The sequence below is a fragment of the Mirounga leonina genome, unplaced genomic scaffold, assembly GCF_011800145.1.
Source record: "Mirounga leonina isolate KUSES-001 unplaced genomic scaffold, KU_Mleo_1.0 Mir_126, whole genome shotgun sequence".
NCBI lineage: Eukaryota > Metazoa > Chordata > Mammalia > Carnivora > Phocidae > Mirounga > Mirounga leonina.
The window spans coordinates 11184746-11206735 of NW_023270314.1; the positions used below are offsets into that span (position 1 = coordinate 11184746).

Here is a 21990-nt window from a genome sequence, read left to right on the forward strand (position 1 = left end):
GGTAAGGATGCCTTTTTTTTTTTTTCAATAAACTTTCTTTACTGAAGTATAATATACATAAAGAAGAATACACATTTCATTGGTACACAATTTGATACTTTCTAATAAAATGAATTATACTGGGTAACTATCACTGGACCAAGAAATAGGACATGTCCACCACTCTAAGAAGACACCCTCATGCCCTCTTCCAGCTACTACTTTCTCCTGCCCAAGACAAATCACTATTCTAAAATCTAATACCATAGAGGAGTTTATAGAAGTGGAATTATATGATATGTATTCTTATGTGTTAGCTTCTTTTCCCCAACATTATGTTTATGGGATTCCCTCATTACTGTTGCAAATGGCAGTCATTTCCTCATTTCCATTACTGCAGGAATATACAATTTATTCTGCCTTTGATGGTCATTTGGGTTATTTTCAGTTTGTGGTTATTATAAGTAACACTGCTATGGATATTTCTGTGCGTGTCTTTTAGTGGGTGTATGTACACATTTCTGCTAGGCATAGTCCCAGCAGTGGAATTACTGGGTTATAGGATATGCATTAGTCGATGCAACCAGACTGATTATAGAGAGGTTATGAGGTCAGGATTCCTAATGTCATTTAACAAATGTGGAAATTGGGGCTCAACCACCTGAAATAACTTGCCCAGTGTCATAGCTATTAAGTGGAAGAGACGGGGTTCAAACCATCCTCTTCCCTTCATGCTACACTGAGGATGTCTTAAGAACATGTAGCAAAAGAGGAATAGAAGTGTGAAGGCAGGAAACTGACCAAGTTCCCACCTTTTGGAAAAACTCATAGCTTGCATTTTAATGTCTTTAAAAATATTCTTTTATACATTACTTTTAAAAAAATCTTAGAAATGGGTGAAGTAGAAATTATGATTCTCATTTGATAATCAAGAAAAGTCACTCTCAGGGGCGCCTGGGTGGTTCAGTCGTTAAGCGTCTGCCTTCAGCTCAGGTCATGGTCCCAGGGTCTTGGGATCGAGCCCCACATCGGGCTCTCTGCTCTGCGGGAAGCCTGCTTCTCCCTCTCCCACTCACCCTGCTTGTGTTTCCTCTCTCTCTGTGTCTTTCTCTCTCTGTCAAATAAATAAATAAAATCTTTAAAAAAAAAAAAAGAAAGAAAAGAAAAGTCACTCTCAGGGTGCCTCGGTGACGCAGTTGGTTAAGCATCTGACTCTCGGTTTCAGCTCAGGTGGTGACCTCAGGGTCCTGAGATCCAGCCACTCAGCATGGTTTCTGCTTGTCCCCCTCCCTCCCCTTCTGCGCACCACCCACTCCGTGCTCTCTCTCTCTCTCTCAATTTCTCTCATATAAATAAATAAATCTTAAAAAAAAAAAAAAAAAAGCCAATCTCAGAAAGTCCCTAGTTGCTGAGGAGATGAGACAAATACTTTTTCTGACTTTACAGTGTGAACTCAGCCAGTGCACCTCTCCCGGGGGCCAAAGACCACAACTCTGGGGCTGAAAAAACCCTTTTATTTTTGAGGTTCAAACCATATGAGTCCATGAACCCTCTTATATTTGGGGTTCAGATCAGATGGAAGCAGGAACGCTCTCATACATGGGGTCTAGACCATGTGGGGCTGGAAACAGCCAGCAGGAGTCTGCCCACCAGCTATTTTCTCTCTAAGCAAGATTTTACATCTGCCCACAGCAACCCAGTGATTCTACATTGTGAGCCTATAAATGGGAATCTTGGAACCTGTGGACAAAGTGAACTGCTTGGGAGAAGGTCACCAGAAAAGCCTTCCTGATTGATGTAGAACCTCTCCTCCCATCAAAATCCCTGCCCAATAAGACTAGCATAAGCTCCTCCTTCCTCCTCCCATGTACCATTTCCCCAGGACCTTTGTAAAAACCCTTGGCCTCTGCCACATCAAATATGACTTCTCTACTAGAAAACTGCTGAAAATATAAACTGTAATGAAAACATAGCATTTGGATTTTTGCCTCCCCAACCCCCCACCCCCACCCCCCCAGCCCTGGGAAGGTGTTCATTTACATTCTGGAACCATTGTCTGGAGCCAATTATTTTTAGTCAGCTTTTCAGTGACCTTTGTCCGAATAGGACTTAAGCAAGGGATTCAAGATTTCCTATCTGTTGAGACATTTCAGTTACTCTACCATGACTTTCTCTGGAGATGGTGAAAAATCAATGTCCTCTCCAGAGACAGGCAGCAGAAAATCATCACAGGATGGAGCTTAACCCTGAAATGGCCAAGACGATTTGAGCAGCAATCTGGTTTGATGAGGAAATGCTTGGAAGGTTTGGGTGGCTTGCCCAGTTCTCTCAGTGGGCTGGTGCATCTGTGGGAGAGCGAACAGATGGTTCCCTCGTCTGGCTAGGAATTTACTCAGCCTTTTGTGTTTGAGAATCACATAGAAGCTGCAGGCTAGATGTAAGGGTTCTTGAAGAAATTAGAGTACGCTCACATAGGAAGCTGGATGGTGAGCTCTACATTATCCAGAAAGGAGACTTTATTTAGCATTTTCTGTTTCAAGGGTTGGATAAGAAAAAAACCAAGCAACTGTCGGCCAGAGTGGATCCATGCAAAAGAAAAGGAGGCAGTGAGAGGTTTGGTTCATGCGAGGGCTGGATGCCTGGATGCAGTTCCACCACAGCACTCCCAGGGGGCGGCACGTGTGGGCCTTGGCTGAAGGACCTTCCAGCCCGTGCTGGAGCTGAGGCCAGGCATCCCTGAAAGGACCAGCAGGCTCCACAGGCAAGCACAGAGGACCAGCTCTAATCGTGAGGCTGTGAAAGACAAAGGCAGCAACTCAAGCAGGCGAGGAAGCCACCCGCATCCTTTCAGGGCAGTAGAAAGCCCTGGAGTTTGGGGACAATAGTGGGAAGGGAGCTCCAGAACAGAAATCTGGAATGCCCTGCCAGCTGATGCAGGGTAATAAATGAGATGTACCCTGAATCTGGGCTGCTATTCACACCGCCTGCATCTGATTATTTACAGCAGCTAATAGAGGAGGCATGGAGTATTATCCTTTTGCCTAGTAAGTGCCATAGCATTTATTCTGAAATTCAAGGCTGCAGACTCCAAAACCCCAATTTGTTCACAACTTGAAGAGGTCTCTAAGCTCAAAACATGATGTGTCACCTGTTACATAAGACCAAAAAATAAGGTAGTCTGACCCCTTGGGCATTATATGATTCTGCTGAAAGACTTCTAAAAGGATCTTACAAAGTCTTAAAGATCTACTTGGGACCTGCTAACTTGAAGCGACTGCTAGGGGAGCTCAACTCTCTACCTTTCTGTTCCACTGGAGAAATCCTCCAAAGTCTGCTTCCATGAGCCGGCAGCCTCAGTAGCACTGGGAGTTTGTTAGCAGTGCAGAACCGCAGGCCCCATCTCAGGCTTACTGAATCAGAACCTGCATTTTACCTAGATCCCTATTTTATCTTTGTGCACCCTCAAGTTGAGAAGGATTGCAGCAGACAAAGCAATAGCACAACAGCAGGCTCTTGAACGTGCTTCCACTGGCCTGGAGCCTGTGTCCTCTGAGACACATTGCCCCTAAAATCGAAAGGACCGGCATTTCATCTCCACCAGCGAGAGATAGAGAGAGAGAGAGAATGGCGTCTCTTCCTAGGAGCATCTGCATGACTCCACCTAAGACTGCATGAAACAATATGTCAAGAGCAAAGAAAGAAACTCCCAGGGCTTACCCTTGCCCATCTATGAAAGTGAAAATAATTTTGTAGGGCTACTACAAGGCTGGTCAAAATCCCTGACTTAATGGTGAAAGCAGTGACTGGCCCCAGGTTGGCTCACTTGGTCTGGAGTGATGGGCCCACATGTGACAGTCCACGGAGTCCTCCAGCATCTGTGTGCACTTTCTCTTCTTGGTTGGTGGCAATGAGGCTCTAGAATCAAGAACCCAAAATGAAGGTTAGGAGTTTTTGCTCTCCATGTTACATTAAATCAGATTCAGTTTCCCAGGTCTCTGCTCTCGGCCTTCTTAAGACTTATTGCTGTTGGTTGAGACTCCTTGAGGCCTACTAGTCTGCAATACTACTAGGTTGTACATGAGTGGACAGGACAAGCTCCTATTCCATGAGCCCTACTGGTCTGAAACTTAGCTTTCCAATATCCAATAGATCTGAGATTCACCTACTTGAAAAATAAACTGACAATATTTCCAAAGGCAGAAGACTCACTGAGACAGAGAAGATACAAACTTAAAATATAGTATATACATATATAAAATAGAAGTACATAAAATATGTATACATTTTACACCTGAAATTTTTTTCACATGGAATTTTACCACAATTTTTGAGGACCTTTAATCTTCCTGCCATTCTTTAGATTCAGAAGGAGGAATGAAAGAGAAGAGGAGAAGAGGAAGGAAAACAGAAAAAAAGAAGAATATTAATGCTTAATCAACAAGTATTCTTCTGAGAGCTCATTCACAAATTACTTGCGTATTCTAGCTGAGGCTGCAAATGCAAACAGTGCTTTCTCCATCACTCAGAATGTCCCCATATAGTTCTGACATTTTAACTTTCCATTGAATGAGGACTTTGGGTTTAGTGAGCTTTTAATTCAAAGACCATCTAGAGCCGAGAGCACTGGGGCCTTGCCGTGTTGGATATATGTCTCAACACCGCCATCTCCTGGACAGAACGCCACTGTTCATGCTTTACTGGCACCACGGGGGGGTGCTGGCTGCTCTGGGGTCTTTCATAACTAAATATCTTGCCCTTTACCCAGGGCTGTGGCACAGAGGCTGCTGATGGTAAGGACGGCTTATCCCCAGATGGGAGGACACGCATCGGTCCGGGGGGGTCGTAAGATGCCTGGTGTCTGGGTAGCAGTTGCGAAAGCTGCCGTGGCTGTGGGCAGAGCCCCTCATTTCACACGAGCTCTGTGGCAGGTGTGCAGGGAGCGTCCCAGGAGCAGCTGCCGAGTGGAGAAAAGTAGCAGGAGTCCTCCCGGCTGCGGGTCTCACGGCCGGGCAGCATGCACCTGGGGGAACACACAGGTGAGAAGCGCTCTTTCTGACCAGCCAGTGTCCAAGAAGAGGGGCACGGCAGGATGTGCGGCAGGCAGAGTGCACTCACCTTTGGTCTGTGGAGGAGAACAGGAGTCTGACGCTGAGTAGGGTGGAGTATCTGGGAGCTGCTGCTGCCTGAGGATTAGAGACATACATTGCTTTTGTTGGGACCTGTTCCGTCATTATAGCTTTGTCACAAATGGGAGACTGCTGTGGGTACAACACACACACCATGAGGGGCCAAGACCACCAGATCAAGCCCAGTGTTGTCAAGTAAATAGGCTTTGAGGCAGATCAAACTGGGTTTGGGGCCTGGCTCTTCCACTTCCTAGCTGTGTATCCATGAACAAGACTTCACTCTCTCCAGGCCTCCGTTTCCTCACCTACAACATGGGAGTAGCCATCATGCCTTCCTCCTAGCATCATTGTGAGAATTAAATGAGCTACTGTGTATAAAACCCATAAAATAATGCCCCCAGAGTGCAAGCTCAGTTATAGTTTATATACATACACATAAACATGTATATAGTTTATCATAGTTTAATTAAAAGCATTGTTGCTTCTTAACGTTTTCAAAGCACTTACACCAGAGAGATGGTTGTGCATACTGTTTGGGCTAAAGCCTTATAAAATGTCACCACCAAAGCAACAGTTTTCCATCTGTACACTGGGAAATCCCAAAGCTCTTGGAATGAGCTCAGTGGTTTTACAAAAGAAAAAATTTAAATGCCTGGGGGAAAAAATTCATAACTTTTCCTGTTTTATATATTGAGGTGCAAGTAAAATTTCATTTAAGAAAAAATGAGTACCACTAAAAAAGTGTGAAATTTTCTGTTCCAAAAAACCTGCTCCTTATGGCTCGGAAACTCCATGATTCTAAGGCATTCATTAGCACTACCACCCTCTACTTGATTCTCCTGCTGGAGAGTAAGCGGTCATGTTTTTCTTGATTGATTATGATTTTAACCTCATACAATGAAAAGTCTTTTTTTGTTGTTTACTAGAAAAGTTAGGTTTTCTCCTCAAATTGGCCCTTTATAATTCATTCACTCTTTATGAATAAAGGAAGAGAAAACCTTCCTCCAACAATGCCACCTTCCTCCAAAAACACCACCAAAAATGAAAGTAAAGGAATAAAGAGGCATAAAAGGACATAGAGTACATGTGCAGAGCACACAACAGACTATATTTTAATAACACTGTGGCAGACAGAAGTAGGATGGATGGTAACTGAATTAACAGAATGGAAAAAGCAAAAACAAGACTGCCTGGAGATGGCAGAAGCGACACAGCCAATAAGAAACTATCCAATTTAATACAACTCCCGAAAAGCCCAAGACATTGGAGGCACCAGGAACCTCCGAATCCAGGAGTAAGGTGGAGCTGAAAACAAAAGACTCAACTGATTTGATTAAGGAGGGGCGCCTGGGTGGCTCTGTTAAGCGTCTGCCTTCAGCTCAGGTCATGATCCCAGGGGCCTGGGATCGAGTCCCGTATAGGGCTCCCTGCTCTGCAGGAAGCCCGCTTCTCCCTTTCCCACTCCCCCTGCTTGTGTTCCTCTCATGCTGTCAAATAAATAAATAAAATCTTTAAAAAAAAAAAAAGAAAGAAAGTCTGATTAAGGAACAGTTAGACCTTTAGATTAGCTTCTTCAACCTGTACAACCCCACAACTACCTCCATCATCCCAACGGAAGTTAGAAAGGTTTACCTCTGGAGAAACAGATTCCAGGGAGATGTAAAGCTACTGAGCTAAAAATGGAAGGATTCATTAGAAGTCCAAATGCTGAACCCCGAGGCCCTTCCTCAATTTGACTTTGCAGGCATCCAAGCAGATTTCCTACAGTAAGAAATTGGAAGATTGTTCCCCAGAAAAATTGAATGTCCTCAAGGGGAAAAATAAGATTTTGAAGTTACCCCCCAAAATGGCCAATCCTTGCTTAACCACTCTATGATGAGACTCATCCTCTGAGAATAATGGTTTGCATACAGAACATCTTAAACAGTAACAAAAGATGAAGGACCAGATATTTCCAGAAACCTTGAACATTAAAGACAAAGAACAAACAACTAGATAAAGAAGGGATGCAAAAAAACCCCACAAAGAGCTCCTCTGCTTCTGATATCACTGGTAAGCTCCTACCAGATTTGACATTTTCATACTGTGAACTCTGCAAAATTAAAAAAAAAAAATCTGCCTAAAAATACTGGAAAGTGGACAAAAGCAAGAAGGTTCTGGGGGGACACTGAAACTTGGATGAAGGTATTAGCATAAGGTGAGTTACCTGTTTACAACTTTTAGCCTCAGGGCCAGTTGAAAGCAGAACCACAAAACAGCTAAAACTCCAATAGAAACACACAAACTTTCTGACCTGAAGAACCAGAGAACAGAGTTTGGGACAAACAGCTGCTTAAAGTGAAAGGGGAATCTTGGGAAAAAGATATTCAGAGAGGGGAACCCTAGATTCTGTGTAAAAACTCGGGCCAAGAGTCTGACTCCCGAGCCATCAATGTATATGGGGCTGACTGCACACAGTCCAACCAAAAAAAAAACCCCAAGAAACAAAACCCAAAAAACAAAAAAGCAAGATGAACAAACAGACAAAACTGAAATAAAATTTGAGCTACTGCCCAAGAGACAGAGTTTATAATCTGAGTTTAAGAAAAGTAACTGCCTGGTAAAACAGAAGTATATATATTCTTCAGAGAAAAGTAAAAAAAAAATCCAGACATTCACAATGTCCAGAATACAACTAAGGATTACTCAACAAATGAAGAAGCAGGAAAATATGGCCTACCCTTGAGGAAAAGAACAATTAGTGGACACCAACCCAGAGATGATCCAGATATTGGGTTAGTAGATAAATCTAGATTTTAGCTGCAGCTATTATAAAAACAGCTGTTGTAACTAAGTCTAATGGAGTAGAGGATAATGTGTTTGGAAAGAATAAAAAATACAAAACCTCAGCAAAAAATAGAAACTAAAAAAGAACTTAATGGAAATTCTAGAACTGAAAAAAAAATTAGAAATGAAAATAAAAATAGAAAATGAAAAAATCACTGGGTGGTGTAACAGAACTTGAAGACAAATCAATAGGTATAATCCAGTCTAAAGAACAGAGAGGGAAAAATGAATATAAAAAGAGGGAGAGAAAGAGAGATTTGTGAACCGTGGAGAGGATGTAACAGAAAAATAATTAAAGATATAATGACCAAAACCTTCCCAAATTTAGTAAAAGACATAAATTTATAGGTTCAAGAAGCTCAGCAAATGCTAAGTAAGATAAATATAGAGAAAATCACACCTAGGTCATTAGAGTCAAATCAGCAAAAATAAAGAAAATTTTCAAACCAAAGAAAAACAACATATTGCATATAAGATAATAGTGGTTCAAATGACCAATGACTTCTCATCAAAATCTCCAGAGGTAAGAAGACAGTGCAACAATATCTTTAAAGTGCTAGTGAAAATCAAAACTGACAATCTATAATTTCATATCTGATGAATATATCTTTAAGAATAAAAGCAAAATAAAGACATTGTCAGATTTAAAAAAATTTTAAGTGAAACCATAAACAGACATGCACAATAAGAAATATTAAAGACATTATTTAGGCTAAATGGAAATGATATCAGAGGAAAACTTGAAACTTTAGGAAGGAATGTAGAGAATAAAAATTGTATATATCTGAATGCAAATTGGGTTTTTTTCTTAATTTCTTTAAAATACATAGGACTGTTTAAAGCAAAAAATGTGAAATTATCTTGTAGCATTTATAATGTATGAAGGTGTAATATTTAAGACAGCTATAACACAGAGGGAGTGGGGGATAAAATAGAATTATACAACTGAAGGTTTCTACATTTTACATAAAGTGTACAATATTAATTCATTAAATCTAAGTAGACTGTAAAAAGTTAAATTATGCAAAGAGGTACAGCTAAAGTCAGTAGATAAAATGGAATTCTAAAATTATTCAAATAATTCAAAATAAAGTAAAAAGGAGTTACAAAGAAGAAATAGGATAAAAAGAAGACAAATAATATAATGGCAGAATTAAATACATTATCAATGATTACATTAAATGTTAATGGACTAAAACTCCAATAAAAGGCAGAGATTGTAAGAATGGATTTTTAAAAATAAGACCAACTATACATTGCCTGCAAGAAACACTTTATATATAAAGACTCAGATAAGTTGAAAACTAATGGAGAAAAAAGGTATTAGCAGGCAGAAGTGATTTCATGAATAACAGGTAAAATAGGGCGCCTGGGTGGCTCAGTCATCAAGCGTCTGCCTTCGGCTCGGGTCATGATCCCAGGGTCCTGGGATCAAACCCTGCATCGGGCTCCCTGCTCCACGGGAGGCCCGCTTCTCCCTCTCCTACTCCCCCTGCTTGTGTTCCCTCTCTCACTCTCTCTCTCTCTCTCTGTCAAATAAATAAATAAAATCTTTAAAAAAATAGGTAAAATAGACTTCAAAATAAAGAGTATTACTAAAAATAAAGAGGCTCATTCCATAGTAATAACAGTCCTTTCATTAAGAAGGCATAGCAATCATGATTGTTTATATATCAAATAACAGAATTTCAAAATACATGAAGCAGAACTGACAGAATTAAAAGGAGAAATAAATAATTGTATGGTCCTAGTTGGAGATTTTAACATCCCTCTTTCATCAATTGATAGAACAAAATATGTAGTACAAATTGATAGAATAAAAAAGTCAGTAACGACAAAGATTACCTGAGAAATTAGGAAGAAAAGGAACTGATGTGTTTTAATACTGAGAAGAATTTTGCAGTTCCCTTCAGAGAATTTGAGGGAAGAATTAATGACAGTTACATTCAAAGCCAAGAAAATCATGAAAAGAAGGCTATGGTTCAAGAAAAACAATAAGATCAAGAAAGAAAATATAATCATAATAAATTGTATGAGAATACATAATGATAATAATGTAAGCCCTGGATACTGACCTAAGCAAAAATTTTTCTAGAACTTTATGATATTGGGAGGCTGGTGCTAGAAGTGGGTGTCAGATGTAGTTTAAGAAAGTTAAATCCTCCCTAAAGATGATATTAAGTTCTTAAAATAGATAAAGAAGGAAGAGCATAAAACACCATTTAGATATAAAGTGGTAGAAATATCTAAAATAGTTGAAAAGTATCTGCCTCTGGGAGAGGCAAACTGAGGAACATGGGGAAGACTGAGGCAGAGGATTGCTGGTTTTCATTATAAGCCATACACACACAGTACCATTTGACTTCTTAAATTCTGCACAAATATCACTTCTATAGATCTACAAATTAAATTTTGTGATTGACTCTGTGATCTTACAATTCCACATTCAAAATTCTAGGCAGTTATTTACCTTTACATTAGTGGCACCACTGGAATACAGTAATGTTAATAAAATCTAAAAATCACAAGTAAATTATCAACTCACTCGAGAAATATGGCATGGCATATTGTATACAGGAATGCATGCATGGAGAATCAAAGGTCCCTTTGTGGAGTGGCCGCAACATGTAGTGATGGTTTAAAAATGAAGATTTTGAAAAATTTTTTAAAGATTTATTTATTTTAGAGAGAGTGCATGAGCAGGGGGAAGGGCAAAGGGAGAGGAAGAGAAATCCTCAAGCAGACTTCTTGCTGAGCACAGAACCCAATGCAGGGCTTGATCCCAGGACCTGAGATCATGACCTGAGCCAAAATCAGGAGTCAGATGCTTAACTGACTGAACCACCCAGGCATCCCAAGATTTTGAAATTTTTAATGCTTTCCTTGCAGTTTACTCTCCTTTGCAAAACTCACCACACCTACTCCTTTCTTTTATTGAAGTCCATGCTCACTGCATTTTCTAGTATTGAGAGAAATTTTGCAGTTCTTTTCAGAGAATTTGAAGGAAGAATAAGTGAGAGCTACCTTTGAAACTGAGCAAATTGTTAAAACAAAGGCAATAATTAACTTTAAGAAAAACACTGTTGTTTGGGACTGTTTATGAGCAGCTGATCTCCTCATTACTCACAATCACATCAGGAATCCCAGTCATGCATATTAGACTGTTTTTGGTCTTCGTGCTCTGAATTTGCCTATTATGCCAAAGGGCTTTCCATGAAGTAGACCTGGAAAGTAACAGAACCATGGGTCACTCCTTGAGTGGCCATCTGTCTCTCCCTTCTGTAGGAAATAGTTGTAATAATCAACAGAGTCTTAGCTACTGATAAAAAATGAATAATTTGCCTTCTAAACCTCCTCCTCTCAGATATATAACTTGTTACTGTGTTTGGGAGGATAAACGGATAAATATGGTCTCCTGGGGGTTGAATGCCATGCAACCAAAAGAGGGAATGCCAAATAGACTCTTCTTTCCAGCTGGTTAAGTTATATGTATATCCATGACAGCTGCATGCTATGCCCAAAGCAGCCAATATTTCTTTCAGATAGTATTCAGGCTTGACCAAGTTGTAGTTGAGTGCCTACTACATGCTCATGACTATACTAGGCACTGTGTAGGACATACAGTATTAAGACATGGACTTCATGTGAATACCCAACTGCGACTACTTAAAATTCAACAGTCCAATCCCGAGTTTTCTTTGATGACTCCCCCAGTGCCTTCATACACCAATTGTGCCTTCTCTAAAGCTCTATTGCACAGTGAGCTCAACTTAGCACAGTGCTTGGTATAGAGTTGGTACTTAATAAATATGAATTACTGCTTTTTTTATACTACATATGGCCATAAGTATGTTATATATATAAATTCATATATTAAAAGATGGCTTTCCTGACCATCCAATCTAAAATAATAGCCTTCCCCCACCCCTCTTCCTACTCCCTTACTTTATGTTTATTTTTCTTCATCTTACTGAATGACTTTATACTATATGCCATTGTCTTTCTCTTCCCACTAGAGCGGCATGACAACAATGGAGTACCAAGAGTAGAGGGATGGGAGCGTCTCACCCCAGCAGCAGGCAATAAGGAAATGCATTGTCTGTTGGGAATTTAAAAACAATACTTACACCTACAAAAAGTCAGTGTGCTTTTATTCTCACCATGCACCACCAACTCAGAGAAAAATGCTTGGGTCAGGGCAGGCTGCTTCCCACCACACTGCCCTTGGTAAACTAATAGCAGGGATTTCATCTGTTTTGTTCATTGTTTTACTCCCTCTCCAAATTATAGATATAGTTGTTATTGAAAATAATTTCTCCAATTTTTCATGTATGTGATTTATCCCTCCCACATGGACATTCACATTAAGAACATATCTTAATACTGTGTTGTGTGTGTCCTGCACAGTGTCCCAGTGGTGAGCATGTTGTAGACACACAATAAATACTTGATCAAGCTTGGTTAGGGTTTGTACCCACCACCTGGAAGTTGGGGTGAGAAAGGTCCTTGGCAGAAACATTGTCAGTGGATAACATAGCCCAAGAAAATAATTTCATGACAGGGCAGAGCAAGCAAGATGCCACCCCACCCCTCCAGTCCTTTATTGGCAAACTGCAAGACCCTGAGCTTCCCACCACCACTCCTCTCTGTTGCTTTAGAAATAGATAAACCTTTGAACCTACCCTGGTCCAAGCACCAAGCTCACCCTTTTCATGTGTTATCTCATCTAATCTCAACCACCCTCATGGGGAAAGGTACTACTATTGTCCCTATTCCACAGGCAATGGAACTAAGGCTTGAGGAGGTTACATAACTTAACCAAGATTATTCATCTGGCAACTAGTTAAGCTGAAATCAAGTGGTCTACCACCAGAGTTAATGCTCTAAAACACATGATGATTTAAACACAGACTCTCCTAATCAAATTAATTACTATAGGTAATTTTCCACAAATATCTTTAGAACCAAGATGTCGCCAATAATGTTTCAGCCCAGGATTCTGTTTAGCCTTCCTCCTACTGCATCAGTTTGAACCCAGAAGCCAAACTGATCAATGAACTCACACAGCCTTTAACAAGCTCTTCTCGCAGAACTACGCATGTTACCTCACCCCTTTCACAACACCACAGTAAAGAGCTTATCAGCCCCACCCCATTGATGGCAGAACTAAAGCGTGCAGCTGGTCATTGACTCCTAGCCCATTTTGATGTCCAACCCCAATAAGCCAAGTCCTAAGTAAAACCCAGAATAAGCTCCACTATTAGAAAGAAATAAAATAAAACCTGCAGTTGATTCCTCATGGACCTAATGTGTCTTTAAGGTCTGCCTCCTGTGAAGTCACCCATTCAGACCTGTGAATAGGTGTCACCTCAGTGCCCTCATCTAGTTCCCTCTTACTCCATAGGTAGGACCCCAAGGCCAGCCTAAAACTCAATATGATATGACCTCCACTGAGAACACTTACTCAAACCAAACCAAATTATTTGGTTTGGAACGTAGGAGGTGATGGGGAAGGAGGCATGTTTGTGAGACCTAACGCAGGGCTTCTCAATCTATAATGTGCATGAGCATTCCATGGAGATATTAAAAATGCAGAGTCTAATTCAGCTTTTCTGGGGGAAGGTCTGAGATGCTACATTTCTAGCTCCCAAGTCAGGTGAGTGCTGCTCCCTGACACACATTTAGAGTGAAAAAAGGAAGGAGGTGAACCTCTGGGCATTTTTGAAGGAAACAAAGCCTGTTTTTAAGATTCACTAGTCTCACAAAGAAATGGAAAAATGTTCCATGCTCATGGATTGGAAGAACAAATATTGTGAAGATGTCAATGCTACCTAGAGCAATCTACACATTCATTGCAATCCCCATCAAAATACCATCAACCTTTTTCAAAGAAATGGAACAAATAATCCTAAAATTTGTAGGGAACCAGAAAAGACCCCGAATAGCCAGAGGAATGTTGAAAAAGAAAAGCAAAGCTGGTGGTATCACAATTTCGGACTTCCAGCTCTATTACAAAGCTGTCATCATCAAGACAGTATGGTACTGGCATAAAAACAGACACACAGATCAATGGAACAGAAGCGAGAGCCCAGAAATGGACCCTCAACTCTATGGTCAACTAATCTTTGACAAAGCAGGAAAGAATGTCCAATGGAAACAAGACAGTCTCTTCAACAAATTGGACAGCCACATGCAGCAGAATGAAACTGGACCATTTCCTTACACCACACACAAAAATAGACTCAAAATGGTTGAGAGACCTAAATGTGAGACAGGAGTCCATCAAAATCCTAAAGGAGAACACAGGCAGCAACCTCTTTGACCTCAGCCGCAGCAACTTCTTCCTAGAAACATCACCAAAGGCAAGGGAAGCAAGGGCAAAATGAACTATTGGGACTTCATCAAGATAAAAAGCTTTTGCACAGCAAAAGAAACAGTCAACAAAACCAAAAGACAACCGACAGAATGGGAGAAGATATTTGCAAATGACATATCAGATAAAGGGCTAGTATCCAAAATCTATAAAGAACTTATCAAACTCAACACCCAAAGAACAAATAATCCAATCAAGAAATGGGCAGAAGATATGAACAGACATTTTTCCAAAGAAGACATCCAAATGGCCAACAGACACATGAAAAAGTGCTCAACATCGCTCAGCATCAGGGAAATCCAAATCAAAACCTCAATGAGATACCACCTCACACCAGTCAGAATGGCTAAAATTAACAAGTCAGGAAACCACAGATGTTGGCAGGGATGTGGAGAAAGGGGAACCTTCCTACACTGTTGGTGGGAATGCAAGCTGGTGCAACCACTCTGGAAAACAGTATGGAGGTTCCTCAAAAAGTTGAAAATAGAGCTACCATACGATCCAGCAATTGCACTACTGGGTATTTACCCCAAAGATACAAATGTAGGGATCCGAAGGGGTACGTGCACCCCGATGTTTATAGCAGCAATGTCCACAATAGCCAAACTGTGGAAAGAGCCAAGATGTCCAACGACAGATGAGTGGATAAAGAAGATGTGGTGTATATATATACAAAGGAATATTATGCAGCCATCAAAAGGAATGAGATCTTGCCATTTGCAATGACGTGGATGGAACTGGAGGGTGTATGCTGAGCGAAATAAGTCAATCATAGAAATATATGTATCATATGACCTCACTGATATGAGGAATTCTTAATCTCAGGAAACAAACTGAGGGTTGCTGGAGTGGGGGCAGGTAGGAGGGATGGGGTGGCTGGGTGATAGACATTGGGGAGGGTATGTGCTATGGTGAGCACTGTGAATTGTGTAAGACTGTTGAATCACAGACCTGTACCTCTGAAACAAATAATGCAATATATGTTAAGAAAAAAAAAAAAGAAGAAGATAGCAGGAGGGGAAGAATGAAGGGGGAGAGTCGGAGGGGGAGACGAACCAAGAGATGATGGACTCTGAAAAACAAACTGAGGGTTCTAGAGGGGAGGGGGGTGGGGGGATGGGTTAGCCTGGTGATGGGTATTAAAGAGGGCACGTCCTGCATGGAACACTGGGTGTTATGCACAAACAATGAATCATGGAACACTACATCAAAAACTAACGATGTAATGTATGGTGATTAACATAACAATAAAAATTTTTTTTAAAATGAAATGAAGTACTCAAAAAAAAGAAAGATTCACTAGTCTCTTTTCTGGAGTCTTCCTTTTATAGACACACACACACACACACACACACATACACACACACTCTTCTTGTCCTTTTTCCCTGCAACCTCCAGGGTTCTATGCTATCCCCTAAATATCTAGCGCCCCTCCCTTCAAGCAGCTCTCCATACCTAGACATTTCCCAGTGTGTCCACCAGAGCTTACCTGTGTACCTAGTAGGTAACTGGCTGGCTAACCTAGGGAAATCAGAGGACTTCAGCCTGCTTCTCCTGAGCAGACAGCTGCCCTGGACTCTGCCACACAAGGAAACAAAGGGTTAAGGGCAATATTCAGAAATTTTCACGTGCTGACACGACTGCCCTTAGCTCAACATACCAATTAGATTCACACAGAAAGATGAGAAAATCCTGAGGGGCGTATCCCAATGCTCATGCATGGGTACCTGCCTCCCAAAAGGGGTCAAAAGCCAAATAAATTTGAGAAACACTGTATACCATTTCTCTTCTCCAGTTGCATATTAGCATAACAAAGGCTCTGAAAAGTCCTGCAGTAAAGTTCATTTAGCTTTGTTGAAGCCAGTGACTCATAAGCTTATTTACTCATCATGGAACTTTTCTTTTTCCCCCATAGCATCTCATGGGACCAATTTTCCATTGAGCATCTAGGGGCATCTGTTTTACAGGGCCAATAATTCCATTTTTTAATATGTTTGAAAATCTCCCTATGAGATTCAAACTGGGTCTCATCATTTTTGCAGCCTCGTGGTCTCTTAGATCATTTTGGCAAAGAGAAGGTATAGCGGATTGTACCAGGGTTCTGCTTAATCATATGGATCACTTTTATAAGTAGAAGAAAGAACTTTAGTTGTTTGGTGGGGAAAAGTGAACAAAAGCCTTATTCAAAGAACTTGTCTTCTTATCTGGGAAGTCTGAAATCTGCCATATGATCGTAGTTTCCATGATAATAATGGTCTTTCCTATAGGACCAGAATTATCTCTTATAGGCTATCACTGTTGGTTTGCCCAACTGGATTCATTCTCTACCTTTAGGGGTGGTTGGGTGTAAGAGAGGTAGAGGAGGGACATTTTTTAAAAGCATAATTCATAGGTAATACAGTAGATGGGAAGTGACTCAAGATTGGTCATAAACTTAGGTTTGAATCCTAGCTCTGCTACTTACTAGCTGTGAGCCCAGGCAAGAAAACCTACTTCTCAGGGCTGTTAAGAGGAATGCAACTAACCTGCAAAAAGAGCCAGGTGTTTAGAAATAGTCAACACTTGGAGTCTTTGAATAGGTTGTACAGATGTAATGATCACTGAGCCAGCTGAACAGCCTCATGGTCGGGGATGGACCGGAGCTCTTTCCACTTGTTCTTGCTCAGACTTTTATTTCAGCCTCACTTAACTGCATGCACCTGAGCGGTTTTTATCAAGCAATGACAGGTTATCTGATTACCGGACTGTTCTTGAATGGGCATGAATACTGACAATCTTTGCAAACTATGGCTCAGACCCATCCTGAGTCCATCTTTTGTCAGATAATTTTAGATGAGTTAAATGTATTTCCCTGAGGTTCACATTGCTCCCAAATATCACCTAATTAATCTAAAAGCTGCATAGAGAAGAAAGGTCATGTGTAGAGCCAGGCACATTTGGATCCCAGCTTTGCCACTTATTGACCTGTGGAGAGTTACTTACTCTCTTTGCACCTCCATATTTACAAAATATAGATAATATTGTGTCTGCTTGGCAAATTTGTTCAGAGAATGAAATGTGTAAAATCAAATATGTAATTAAATAAATGAACGTGTAAAAAAATGCAAAGAACATTGCCCAACACTTGGTAAGTGCTCAACAATATTAACTCCCTCCTCTACCTCTCTTACACCCAACCACCCCTAAAGGTAGAGAATGAATCCAGTTGGGCAAACCAACAGTGATAGCCTATAAGAGATAATTCTGGTCCTATAGGAAAGACCATTATTATCATGGAAACTACAATCATATGGCAGATTTCAGACTTCCCAGATAAGAAGACAAGTTCTTTGAATAAGGCTTTTGTTCACTTTTCCCCACCAAACAACTAAAGTTCTTTCTTCTACTTATAAAAGTGATCCATATGATTAAGCAGAACCCTGGTACAATATGCTATACCTTCTCTTAAGGAGTAGTTACACAGAAGAGAGACTAGACAATTTCTGGCAGATTGTTTTCAGGCCAGAGATGGTAAGGATACATACCGCCCACTCTTTCCTCAGGCATTCACACCCTTGGTTTGGATGGAGTGAAGGGGAATGTGAGGGAGGGCATGGGGCAATTAGTGTCTGAGTTCAGCCCACACAGTGCCTAGAGCAGAAGAGCCAGCTCAGAGTGTGGCCTCACACATTTGGCCACCCACTAGCTGTGTGTGTGTTTGTGTTTAACTAACTTTCAAAATGTTGAGCTTCCCTTCATCCTGTGGTCATTCAGCAAGGATGTTCTTGTCAGCAAAGAGCAGCAAGGATACCAGAGATATCCACAGATAGGTTTCCTCATTACTGAGATTCAGGTCTGGTTTCACTCTTTCATGGGGGAGAGGGGGGAGGGCATTTACAGGTATACCAAAATAGGCTCAATAACAAAATGGAGATGACAGAGAAAGGTCAGTGAACTTGAAGACAGATCAATAGAAATTATCCAATGTGAACAACAGAGAGAAAAAAGTTTGAAAAAAATCATCTGAGACTCAGGAACCTATGTACAGTATCAAAGGTCTAGCATTTGTATCACTGGAGTCCTAAAAAGAGGTAAGAAAGACATTAGTACAGAAAAATAAATGTGAAGAAATAATAGCTGAAAACTTTCCAGATGTGCTGAAAATTTTTAATTAAAAATTCAAAAACAATATAATCCCAAACAATATAATCTCAAAGAAAACTATGCTTAGCGGTGCCTGGGTGGCTCAGTTGGTTGGGTGCCTGACTCTTGATTTTGGCGTAGGTCATGATCTCGGGGTCATGGGGTCAAACCCCAAGTTGGGCGCCATGCTCAGGGCAGAGTCCGCTTGTCCCTCTTCCACCCCCTCTGCCCCGCCCCCTGGCTCATGCATCTCTCTCTCTCTCTAATAAACATATAAAATCTTAAAAAAAAAAAAGGCATAGAGTTTGGGACATACAACAGTCTCAATTTGCAGATGACATCATTGTAAACATAGAAAATCCCCAAAAATCTATTTAAAAAGCTCTCAGAACTAATAAATGACTTCATTAAGATTGTAGGACCCAAGCTTAATTTATAAACATCATACTATTTTTATATGTTGGCAATGAATAATTGGAACCTAAAACTTCGGGGGGAAAATTATTATTTACAATAGCTCAAAGAGAAACATGAAATATTTAGATATAAGTCTAACAAAATTTGTACAGCATTTACATGCTGAAATCTATATAACACTGATGAAAGAAATCAAAGAAGGCCTAAACAAATGGAGAGATATACCATGTTGATGGATTGGAAGATTCAATTTTGTTAAGATATCAGTTCTCCACATATAGATCTCTGGACTTAACACAATCCTAATCAAAATCCCAGCATGATTGTATAGATATCAACAAGCTAATTCTAATATTTATATGGGAAATCAAAGGAACTAGAATAGCCAAAACAGTTTTGAAAAAGACAAATTTGGAGCACTTACACTATATGATTTCAAGACTTATAATAAAATCACAATAACCAAGATAGTGTAGTATTGGCAAAATGATAGGCACATAGATCAATGGAACAGTCTAGAGTCTAGATATAGATCTACACAAATATGGTCAACTGATTTTTTACTACAGCATAAAAGTAATTTAATTTAATTTAATAATCTTTCTAGGCTATTCAACAAATAAATCCAGAATAATTGGACATCCATACACAAAGAAATTAATCTCAACCTATATCTCAAACTTTATAAAAAAATTAATTCAAGGGCGCCTGGGTGGCTCAGTCGGTTAAGCCACTGCCTTCGGCTCAGGTCATGATCCTGGAGTCCCAGGATCAAGTCCCGCATCGGGCTCCCTGCTGAGCAGGGAGTCTGCTTCTCCCTCTGACCCTCCTCCCTCTCATGCTCTCTGTCTCTCATTCTCTCTCTCGCAAATAAATAAAATCTAAAAAAAAAAAAAAAAAAAAAAAATTTAATTCAAAATGGATCATAGGCCTAAATGTAAAGTGCAAGACTCTAAAACTTTCAGAAGAAAACAGAAGAAAATTTTGGGAAGCTTAGATTGGGCAATATCTATATTTCTTAGATATAAAGCATAAACCATGTAGGAAAAAGATAAGTTGGACATCATCAAAATTTTAAACTTTTGTTTTGGGAAAGATAGTGTTAAAAGAATGAAAACTTAAGTTACAGACTGGGAGAAAATATTCACAAATCACATATCTAACAAAGTTCTTATATCCAGAATATTAAACAATTCTCTAAACTCAAAGGTAAGAAAACTCCACAATGGGCAAAAAATTTGCACAGAACCTATACCAAAGAAAATGTATAAATAGCATACAAGCACACAAAATGATACTCAACATCATTAGTCATTAGGAAAATGCAAGTTAAAACACAATGAGATACAATGGCTTTTTATTATAGAATGGCTATAATAAAAATTTTCTAAACTGATAATACCAAGAACCGGCAATGAAGAGAAGCAATTGGATGTCTTATACACTGCTAATGGTAATGGAAAATGGTATGGCTGCTCTAGAAAATTTGGCAATTTCTATAAAGTTAAGCTTATACTCAAAATATCACCCAGCAGACTTCATTCTAAATATTACCCTCAGATCCTCATGGGGAAAAACAGAGCTTTTCCTCTATGGTCAGGAACAAGACAGGAAAGCCCACTCCCACCATTACTATTTAACATAGTATTAGAAGTCTTAGCCTCAGCAATCAGATAACAAAAAGAAATAAAAGGCATCCAAATCGGCAAGGAAGAAGCCAAACTGTCAATATTTGCAGATGATATGATACTCTATGCAGAAAACCTGAAAGACTCCAACAAAAAATTGCTAGGACTAATACATGAATTCAGCAAAGTTGTAGGATATAAAATCAACATAGAGAAATCTGTTGCATTTCTATATACAACTAATGAAGCAGCAGAAAAAGAAATCAAGAAATCGATCCCATTTACAATCTCACCAGAAACAATAAGATACCTAGGAATAAACCTAACCAAAGACATAAAAGATCTGTACTCTGAAAACTATAGACCACTTATGAAAGAAATTGAAGAGGACACAAAGAAATGGAAAAACATTCCATGCTCATGGATTAGAAAAACAAACATTGTTAAAATGTCTATACTACCCAAAACAATCTACACATTTAATGCAAACCCTATCAAAATAACACCAGCATTTTTCACAGAGCTAGAACAAACAATACTAAAATTTGTATGGAACCACAAAAGACCCTGAATAGCCAAAGCAATCCTGAAAAAGAAAAGCAAAGCTGGAGACATCATGATTCTAGACTTCAAGCTCTATTACAAAGCTGTAGTCATCAAGACAGTATGGTACTGGCACAAAAACAGACACATAGATTAATGAAACAGAATAGAAAATCCCAGAAATTGACCCATAACTATATGATTAACTAATCTTCAACAAAACAGGAAAGAATACCCAGTGGAAAAAAGACAGTCTCTTCAACAAAGGGTGTTGGGAAAATGGGACAGCAACATGCAGAAGAATGAAACTGGACCACTTTCTTACACCATACACAAAAATAAATTCAAAATGGATGAAAGACCTAAATGTGAGACAGGAAACCACCAACTCCTAGAAGAGAACACAGGCAGCAACCTCTTTGACCTTGGCTGTAGCAACTTCTTACTAGACATGTCTCAGGAGACAAGGGAAACAAAAGCAAAAATGAACCATTGGGACTTCATCAAGATAAAAAACTTCTGCACAGTGAAGGAAACAATCAACAAAACTAAAGGCAGCCTATGAAATAGGAGAAGATATTTACAAATGACATTATTTGATAAAGGGTGGGTATCCAAAATCTATAAAGAACTTATCAAACTTAGCACCCCAAAAATAAATAATACAGTTAAAAAATAGGCAGAAGAGGAGTGTCTGGGTGGTTCAGTCAGTTGAGCTTCTGGCTGTTAGTTTCAGCTCAGGCCATGATCTCATGGGTCATGGAATTGAGCCCTGCATGGGGTTCTGCACTTACCAGGAAGTCTACTTAAAGATTCTGTCCCTCTGCCCCTCCCCCAACTCATGCATGTGCTCTCTCTCTCAAATAAATAAATAAGTCTTTAAAAAAGAATGAAAGAAAAGGAAAGAAGGAAGGAAGGAAGGAAGGAAAGAAGGAAGGAAGGAAGGAAGGAAGGAAGGAAGGAAGGAAGGAAGGAA

The 21990-nt window shown here is 39.9% G+C and overlaps 1 protein-coding gene across 1 annotated transcript in view; it reads right to left on the minus strand.

Annotated features, from left to right (window-relative positions):
- The window catches only part of MYRFL (myelin regulatory factor like), a 123147-nt gene that overhangs the window by 62726 nt on the left and 38431 nt on the right, over positions 1–21990 (minus strand). The window contains exons 5-7 of the mRNA XM_035002139.1: positions 5095–5162; positions 4741–4999; positions 3803–3894 (exon numbers count right to left, since the gene is read on the minus strand). Of these exons, the coding sequence (XP_034858030.1) occupies positions 3803–3894; positions 4741–4999; positions 5095–5162 (419 nt within the window). The remainder of the gene's footprint in view (positions 1–3802; positions 3895–4740; positions 5000–5094; positions 5163–21990) is intronic.